The sequence below is a fragment of the Apis mellifera genome, linkage group LG9, assembly GCF_003254395.2.
Source record: "Apis mellifera strain DH4 linkage group LG9, Amel_HAv3.1, whole genome shotgun sequence".
NCBI classification, from domain to species: Eukaryota; Metazoa; Arthropoda; class Insecta; order Hymenoptera; family Apidae; genus Apis; species Apis mellifera.
The window spans coordinates 9,958,233-9,968,118 of record NC_037646.1 but is presented as its reverse complement, the minus strand read 5'-3'; the positions used below and the strand labels follow the sequence as shown (position 1 = coordinate 9,968,118).

General features: G+C 41.9%; 1 protein-coding gene across 1 annotated transcript; it reads left to right on the top strand.

Moving 5' to 3' along the window:
- Nucleotides 1–5,624: 5,624 nt before the first annotated feature.
- On the top strand, nucleotides 5,625–8,726 carry LOC100579047 (cuticular protein 10). Its single transcript, XM_003249902.3, has 3 exons — nucleotides 5,625–5,720; nucleotides 7,290–7,638; nucleotides 8,288–8,726. The coding sequence occupies exons 1-3, from the start codon at nucleotides 5,655–5,657 to the stop codon at nucleotides 8,524–8,526; spliced, it is 654 nt and encodes a 217-aa protein (XP_003249950.2). The 5' UTR covers nucleotides 5,625–5,654; the 3' UTR covers nucleotides 8,527–8,726.
- The last annotated feature ends 1,160 nt before the right edge of the window (nucleotides 8,727–9,886 follow it).

Genomic DNA, 9,886 nt, shown 5'->3' with positions numbered 1-9,886 from the left:
GCCAGCCAGTGTTTCGGGGTAAATGAGAAATTTCACTGAGAATTTTAATTGAGCCACCCGACAACCCGAGGGCAATGAGCGTTCAACGTTATTTCGCCCCTCGTCTCACCTTTCTTCCCTCTTATTGTCCTCATTTTTATTTAAGAGGTAAAACCGCGCGCGATCGTCTGAATTTGAAATTGGGTTTATAAATAAATTTATAGAGATATTTCATATTGGATTATCAAATTTTTCTTTTTCTTTCCCTCTCTTTTTTTGAAAATCGTAAGAAGCGAACGAGGGAAGAAAATTTTAATTTTGCTAAATAAAAAATGAAGATGTAGCAGAGGAGTAAGAGTAAAAAAACTTTTCAAAATCGTACATTCGTCCATTATAATATACATTTCCATCTAATTTTTGTAATCCGTTCGTGAAAAATTCAATGTCAATCTTTTCCTCGAGATCGGATATTTTAAACAAACTTGGTATTATTTAACAATCTTCGTTTATTCTCGAAATTAGAAAAACTAGAATATCTCTCTCCGCGACGAAACGAGATTTAACGAAGAAATAACATTTCACGTTATTTTCACGAATCGAGATTGAATCAAAAATGAATTGGCGACGTTGGTAAAAATATATTTTAATGGACATTTAACTTTAAAAATAAATCTTTCTACGATTCGAATGAGTATAATTTTTAATCAAATACATCACAAACCTGATACATTTTTCATCTCTCGAAAGACAAAGTATCGTTACAACCGTGTCGCTTGTTATAAATATATCGTTTCTCTATATCTCTGCAAAATGAAGTTGCAGATTACGCGCATTCTTGTTTCTTTGCGGCTCGTGTATCAACGGGAAACGAAAACGTTTGTAATATCAAACACGGGAAAGAAGCTCGAGGCAATGGAATGGATACACGCTGTCACCGGACCACCACCACCACCACCTTGTCTCCCCCTTCCTCCAACTTGGCGCATTCGTTTAATCGCGGAAAAAAAGTCGACCAGTACCAGTTACCAGTCGGTTTGACCCAGATCACCTGTCCGCCGCACTCGATGCGCGCTTTACCCGAAGCTTGGTACCCGAGCCATTCAAACCGGAAGAAAGTGGCATCGAAGGAATCCGCCCAGTCATCTTTTCCCTCTCCTACTCCCTGCACGACTATGTCAATTACTATGTCCCACGAGAAGGGTCTCTTCGCTCTGGAATCTCGTCCTCTCGTTTCTAAATTCGTCCAACGAAAGAGGAAATATTTTGTTTCGAGGGAAATTGGAAAACGTTTTCTCGTTCGAGAAAATGATAATTGGATAATTTATTACCCGGTTCTATTCCCGCGAGTATAATTTCGAAATTCCGAGATTCCCTAAGAATTATTTAAATCGTCTTTAATTGTACGAAATTCAATACAACCGTTTTGTTTCTCTCGAATTTTACAATGGCATTATTTAATTATACGAGATAAAATTGATTCACACGGAGTATCAATAATTATAATGTTATACGCGCTAATACTACAATCCGTTAAATTATATCGTCGTTATTAATTACGTTCGGATTACTTATCGCATTCATATTACATCACGCTTCCCGCACGTTTCTCGATTTGGGATGGTCTATCCTTTAAGAATATTTAATAAAGAGCGGGCATTTGCCACCAAGGGATCTGTTCCCTATCCCCCTGGTATTACCCTAGCGAAAATCCTGGCGAAACTCGTTCTCCGTGATTAAAGAATTAAATTTCAGCGTGTAGCCGAGAAATCGGGGGGAGTAAAGGATTGAAACAATCAAATCGGTGTTGTACTTATCGCGTTATAAAAAGCGAGATAACGAGCCGCCGTGAAATTTTTAACGACGGGGGAAAATAACTTGGGGGAAATATCGACGAGCCACTTTTCCATTTCCAGGAAATTTATATGTATTCTAAATTTTACGCGATCCGTTATATCTTCATCCTCGTTATATCATTATCCTCTGTTAAAGGATCAGGATAAAAAAGGATACGCGCTTTTAACGATACGGTATTTCAGGACAAAAAACGTGACCGTGGTTTATATCAGTCCATTTTATTTTTTTTTTCTTTTTGCGAGCAGTAAAAGAAACGCTTGATATTCGTTTGCTCGAGAGATAATACAATGTTTCAGATTGTCTGTAACTGTGGAGCATCAATTATTGAAACATCGGTTATCTAAAGATCAAGTTTATTTTAAATTTTAAATGCATAAGAAAGGAGGAGGGGAAGAAAAGAACGAAGAGAAGAGAATTCGATTTTCCCTCAACGAATTTCGTTCTTCCAGATCAATTATTCGAAAAAGTTGGCGGAACAAGTTCATTTCGTTGTTAGTTGGCAAAGTCAACATCTCGCTGTATCTTTCATTCGCGAAAGCTTATGCAAACTTCTCTTTCATCTTCGAATAAAATTTTCAATCGTACTTCCTTTCTCTTTCCCGGCCAATCCTCTTAAAAAAAAAAAGAAAGAAAAGAGAGAGAGAGAAAGAGAGAGGAAATACGTGGATATACGTGTCAAGGATGCGATGCCATACACGTTTGCACGAACGATCGTTGCATTGTTTATCATCGTCGCAGCACGTTCGTGCGGCAATTTCGCGTCAAAGATCCTCCCCGAAACGACTCGAGCGTTAATCCGTCAAAGAGAATTCTTTCTTTGACAAAGAAGGGAAAAAGTTTGGCCGTGTTTTCGTGCATTCTGAATCACTTGATTACCACTTCAATTAGCGCTTTCGATATTTGCCCATCGAACCGCAAGGATATAATTGTCTCGGGAAAAGGTTCAATACCAAGGAAAGACAGGTGTTGTAATTGGTCTCCCAAGAAGATGGAGTCTCTCCATCGCGGTGGATCGCGAGGAATAATTTACGGTGGATGGAGGAAATGCAAATAGTCTTGAGTATACAAACGATCGTTTGATGCGAGTCCTCTCCTGCGATACACGTTCTGGTCTAATTGACTGCGTTAAATCGTCCAGAAAAATCGTTTCGATTCTCCCATATCGTCTGTACGAGATGATCCGTACAAGAGCAAACTTGTATTTTTTTTTTAATATAGTAACTCTTACGTATTTCCTTTGGCTCGATTTTAATTTATTTCGTTAAATTTGAGATCGGTGAGATCGAATTTAAACATTTCTTTTGAGAAGGGATCGAGAAATATCGAGGATCATTCTCAATTAATGCTTTGACTTCGTTATCATTTTCCACGAGTTTCTCAATCAAACTTCTCTCGAGCAATTTGACAAGATAAAATATCTTCCCTTTATCTTCCATTTATCGTTCCAATAATAATTAATTTCCACTTTATCATTTCGAAAATCATTAAACGTCAGGATAAACAATAATCGTTTCGAATCCGAACGTTGCTCTTTGCAAAGTGAATCAATTAACGATAACGAGTAAAAGAGGGAATTTGTACCTTTGTACCTTTGAGAAGTATCGATCCTTTCTTTGTGTTGTTAATTTGCAAAAAAAATTTGGTTATTTAAATTAACGAGATAAAGGAAGAGCAACATCCTTTACCCTTTACCCTGAATCGATGACCATTGCCATATGCAAAAACCGATTCACCGATTTCCAACGAAAAATAATACCATGGAGAGAGTGGAAAGATTTCCATCGAATGGTAGCCAACTTCCGGTTGGCTTCGTTTCTGTGAAAACGGAATCTTTTATGTACTTTACCTGGACTTTATCTCGAACGTTGTGTTCTCCATCGAACACTTGGCGCCGCATCGATCGGCCGTGCGCGCTTTGTCAGTGCAGAATAATTGAAATCAAAGTCAGGGCTTTCGTTAAATGCCACCACCTTATTCTACAAATTAATCTCCAACGACAAGACAATGGAAGGGGAATTCTCTTCCTCGACTTTCCTTCCCACCTTGCCGACGCCCGAGGAACTCTCGAACGCTCCACCAACCTCTCTTCTTCTTCTTCTCGATTTCGATCGAAATTGCAATTCGATTGCTTACCGTCGGCCGCCTTACTCGTCGAGGAAACGCGCACAATGGGAGAGAATGAAAGCGCGGTGGTCAAATTTAAATCGAGATCGTAAATTGCAACGAGACAATGACAAAACCTTGATCGACGATAAATCGTATCGGTAAATATATTTTATCACGATGCAACGGAGGAGAATTTGAATTCGTGAATTGGAGACAAAAACGAGACGTAAAAAAGAGAGAAGAGAATTGAATGCCGATAACGAGTATTTCGGTATTTGTCATCCCTTCAATGTCGCTTGTGTAAATATACAATTCTCTAAATCTGTCGCATTTAGTATCCTCGTTCTACCCTTAAATATTGCTGTTCTACGAAATCAAAGCTTTTGACGTTTCGAAAACAGGTCGCGAAAGGAAAAAGCTCGGCCGAATTATATACCTCCGTAAAATAAAGTTTCAAAAGATTTTCGTTCGGGGCTGGAATAATCGGGATGGCCCTGATTAAGAGGCGCAATCTCGTAGATCGAGGAGAAGCAGAGGAGGATTCGGGAGATTAGCGCAATGGCAGTTTAAAAGACGCGAGCTGGTCGCTCGAGCACGACAAGGTATTCGAAACTGGAACAAACAGCCCAATAAAGGAATTAAACTGCGCTATTAAATGAACGAGAGGCAGAGGGGATTCTCAAGAGGGGAGAGAGAGGCGAGAAAAGAAGAAGAAGAAGAAGAAGAAGAAAAAAAAATTGTCGGAGATCGAGGCATTTAAAGTGGATCCGACACGATTCAATCCAAACGCCCAAGGGTCTCCGGACGGGGTTAAGAATCCAAATAAATCCTGGCACGAACGGAGTAAGCGGATTATTCGACCCTGGTGGTGTCGTCCAGCGACGGCCAGGCTTCTTCGTTTCGAAAGGATGGAAGCCGGTCGATGTCGCCTTCTCTGAAAAGTAAGGAAGCCACCAAGATTGGTCGATGATAACTCGAGGGTACGATCTGCTAATAACTGCTTACGCGCCATTGGAATCGCTCGCGTTAACGGAACGAAGTTGAGATTCAGGAGGATAGAACCTGGCGAAACTTGGATCCCTCTTTGCGCTGTAAGAGTGGAAAAAAATGCGGAAAAAAACCGATGGCGTAACATTCCAATTGCGTACGAATTGTCGCTATCGAATTTTATTGCAAACGGGGTCGACACGCGGTAAATGCTACGGGGTTCACCGAGCTGTCGACACGGATAATTTTTTCGTTTCAATATTTATCTCTTAATGGATCTTGATCAATTTTTAACTAGAGACGAATTTGATCGGCTTTGAAAAATGACGATAATTATTCCCGTTACAAATTTCACGAATTTCAATAATTATATTACTATCTCCAAAGAAATATCTTCTGATATAAGATAGCTTCGAATTTTGTGTTCTAATTCAAATAGGAAAGAAACAATGTCGATACGAGTGAAATCATGAGAAGTTGGCAACGACAATCGGTTCCGTTGTAGCGGTTCCGAACGTGAAAGGTCATTGCATGGAGGTGAAGAGGAGAGGAGAGGAGAGGAGAGGAGAGGAGAGGAGAGGAAAGAGGAGACGAGAGGAGAGGCCCAAGACCGGCCAAGCGAAATTCACCAACTTGCACGCACGCGATGGCCAACTGGCAGATTCACGTGTGTTTACGAGCGGCGTGTTTACAGAGTGCGTCGCGACGGTATAAAAGGCTAGGGACACATGCTGGAAAGTTGCAGTTCTCACTTGGTCGGCTTAAATACCGTGATGGGAAACACGAGGATCAAGGTAGAGTATCGAGGAAGAGATATTATTGGGAGGGGACAAATTTAAGAGAATCGCGAGTCGGAGAAAGGGGGGCGGGAAGAGATGAGGAGAGAAGAAGAGAGGAGCGAGAGAAAGTGGCTGTCGGAATTAATCGCGGTTTATTTTCGAAAGCGTGTTTCGCAAGGAAAAATTGGAGAGAACTGTACGAGAGATGGGAGCCAGCTTCTCCGTAATATCGTTGTAATTCTTGGTAATTTATAAGAATATCCAAACGTATGAGCACGATAAAAAGAAGCGTCATACGATAAAGGGAGTTCGAGATCGATAATCGCAAATTGCTGTTCAATTAAATAATTGGTATAATTATTCTTTCTTTTTTTTTTTTCTTTTACAAGAATACAGAGAAATATAAATTTTACAGTGGATCAAATTGGCCCAATTAGTCTCGTTTAATTCCGATCGATTTATCCCTTTAGGCAAGAGTAATGTACCAATTTGATAAAACGAATTAATCATAAACATGTTGTACACGATGTTACGCGGAACCGTTTCCTTAATGGGATAGAAAAAAAAAAGAAAAATCGTCGTAGAATTTCCACCGATCGAATAAATAACTGTGAAGGGAATCAAAGATGGCGGAGAACACGGTGCAACGATTTCGGAGGAACGTATAACGATGGTCGTGTCGCGTATGGAAACACACCGGAGTGCTTGTTATTCTGGACTTGTGTCGCGTAATTAAAACCAACTGCCATTCTTTTTTTTTAACGTGATTTCTCCGGCTCGTGTTTGACACGTTTCAACAGTTGTTACATCGTTACAAATGAGACGGTAATTGAAACCTGCGAATTACCACGGTTAAATCATGGGCAAAAATTACACGAGATTCGCGCGACCCATTTGTACTCCTCCTCCGTACTCCTTTCATTTTTTTATCTACATTTGTACGGTACTTTGGCTCGATATATTTTACGGCGAAGCCGTATTCAATAATTGCGTTTGCCACGGTAAACGGGCAAACAAAGCGGAACGCGTACAAAAGAAACGATGAGAATCGAATTTCAATCCATGATGAAACGCGAAACTTTTATTGCCTTGTATAATCGACCGGCTAGAGTCTCTGTTTTCGATACGATACGGTAAACGCTTGTGTACGACGCTTGCGACAATTGAAAATGGAACATCTCAGATCGATGTTGTTTTCGTCCCTTCTATCCATCCGCGTCTCAGCTTCGATTTATCGAATATAAGTGCACTTTCCATTGATCGTTATGCAACACATACGCGATTTCACATATCGCGGATTATCACACGTCTATATTTAATTTAATTTTTTGTTCGATAATCCTTTAAAAACACGCGGTGTTAATAAATTATTCGAAAAAAATAGTAGAAACGTCAGAGAAATCACGGACGGGAAACTCGATCCATTTTAAACGTCGCCTTTTTCCACCGGTCGATCGCCACCGGTAAATCTTTGGACGATTGATCTTCCAGATCTGGGCGGAGAAAAACGTCAGGTTACGAGCTAGTTTGAAAGGTGACCTTTTTTTTTTTCTTTTTCCTTCTTTTTTTGCGTACGTGAAACAGGTCGGTATCGCCTTGACCATCGCGCTGGCTCTCGGCCATCGATCACGGGGCGGCGTGATATCCCTGGACGGAGAGGATTTCCACCAACAACAGGATCCTGAGCAACATGATTCACTGGCAACCTCGTACCTCCAGTTTCACGGGCCTGTCGAGGGGCCCGTGTACGAGGTGAAAGTGCCGTATTCGGTGAATCACGGGGACAACTCGAACGATTTGCACGGCCACGAACAACAGGGGGAGGAACACGGCTACTCGTTCGACTACGTGGCGCATCCCAAGTACGAGTTCTCGTACGGCGTGGAGGATCATCAGACGGGCGATTTTCACGGGCAGAAGGAGAGGCGGGACGGTGAGCCGAGATTAAATCTTTTTCTCTCTCTCTAGTTTTATCCTCCACAGAAACGTCCTCCATTTCGCGCTGTAAGGACCTTTCAGCTTCTCCTTTGAGAGCGCTTCGTTTCGTCTCGAATTTTGTCTCTGGTATGGAATTACCGTGGCCAGGAAACGGAGGCAACTCGACCGCAAAGTGTAATTCACGTGGTCGCGTATACGTGGCCGGGGGATAAGCACGGGTGATAAATAATTAAGGATCGTGGATCTTTGATCCACCATTCGCGCGAGTTATATATTCATCGATTGCTCGACGCCGAAACGGAACTTGCCTCGAGAGTCTTATTAATCAAATTTCGTTCGAGCAATTATAAATATTGATCGTTATATACAAATCCATACAGTTCAACTGGCTAAGCGTTTCGAATAAGCAGTGTCCTCGAGCATCCAGATGGCTACTCTTTTACTCGAAATTAAAACTTGATTCGCGCAAAAATCTTCCATGATCAGGATTCTTTTTCATTTTCGAAATTAAATAAGACGAGAAACGCGGAGAATAACACATCTACGACTTTGTCATTCGATTATGATATTATTGAATTGAATATTAAAATTGATGAAGGAATATTCTCATCGTTTCTCCCCATTCTCTTTTGTTTCCCGCGCAGGGAGCAACGTGTCCGGCCAATACAGCGTGAAGGAACCGAACGGCAGCGTTCGGGTGGTCAGTTATCGGGCGGACAAGGATGGATTTCACGCCGTGGTGCACACTTCCGGGAAAAACGAGCACACGGCCGGCATCTCCGGCCCCAGTCAAGGCCAGCCGAGAGTTCACGATCACCAAGATGGGGCGCAACAGGAACAACAAGATTACGTCTCCTTTTACTCGGCCGAGGACGGATATTGATCGTCGTTCACCCGTCGATCGATCGCACATCGTTCCGCTACCCGGTTATAAACACCTTATCGTTTCCCCGTTTCCTCCTCCCCCCCGTACCAAAGGCTTCCGTTATCGCTTATTACCACCACCGGAAATTGCGGTCAAGAACGTTTTATATTGTAAATATAGAATATGTTTTTTCAATAAACTGCAACGGACGAGGCAAATATTTTGATACACATTTTCCTTCCTCCTTTTGGCCTCTCTCTATTTTCTTACCACGTATATCTCTTATCCTATCTCGTAAGATGTCTTTCGCTTAAATATCACGATCTTTCCTACTATTCTCTTTCTCTAGTTTTCATAATACTTACTTTTTATAATTAAATCAATCGGAATTGGAAATCAACGGAAGAGGAAATTCTTACGAGTTCGAAAGGCGGATGATTTCTTCATTCGCAAAACGAGAATAAACAAGTAGGATAATTCTCGCGCGAAATCTTTCCGGTAAGTGAAACTGCAGGGTAGTTGGACGGAGATAAAGCGCCACGTCATAATTACTCGCGATCGAAGCGAGGGAGGAGGGAGGAGATTGGACACGAAAGGAGGTCGATCGTGAATGAAGCGAAGCTTGGCTACACCCCGGGCACAGTCATACGCGGCACGTCGTTAAAGCGCGTCTCGTCTGATCAATTTGATACCAACGGAACGTCGTTATCACGAGTGGATAAAGACAAAAGGAGAAAAGGAGAGGAGAGAGAGATGCCGGGGGAACGGAGCGAATAACAGCGGGGAAGATAAAAGGAAGGCTCGCCCGCGCGCTAACAATGCCTCGAATGCATGCCTCGATAGAAGAAGAGGAAAGTGGAAACAAAAAGAACAACGAGCAGGCCGGCAGAGCAGATAAGGACCGGTATAAGAGGACCCCCCCCTCCCTGTTGTGTCCCTTCCCCTAGCGGCCACGTTACGTCGTTAAATCGTTAACGATCGAATTGAGACTCGAGGTCTTCGAGATGAAATATTCGAAGAGAAAATCGAACGAGTTCGAACAGAATGCCTTGTCTATTCTCATGCGTTATTACACGCGGAGAATTTCACCACGTCGTATCGGTGAGGTGTGCTTGGAGGATTTGTTCGAGAGGGCGAAACGAATATGTATATATATATATTCAGAAGGAAGAGCTGTTTATTAAAGGGATACGTGCTCGTTGTTGAAGAGAGATGTGTTTATTCCACGGAATATTCTATCAGGATCTGACGAAACGTTCGGGATTCGAACGTGTTAATTTGAGAGATTTGAGTTGGAGAAATTGCGACTCCGTTTCCTGCTTATCAACATTTTATGATGAATTATGGATTATGATGAAGACGAAGAAGATCAGATTAG

Excerpts from the sequence above, each read along its gene's own strand:
- LOC100579047 (XM_003249902.3), top strand. The coding sequence starts at position 5,655 with ATGCTGGAAAGTTGCAGTTCTCACTTGGTCGGCTTAAATACCGTGATG. Across the intron at positions 5,721-7,289 it reads TGGGAAACACGAGGATCAAG|GTCGGTATCGCCTTGACCAT; the intron begins GTAGAGTATCGA and ends TACGTGAAACAG. Across the intron at positions 7,639-8,287 it reads GCAGAAGGAGAGGCGGGACG|GGAGCAACGTGTCCGGCCAA; the intron begins GTGAGCCGAGAT and ends TTTCCCGCGCAG.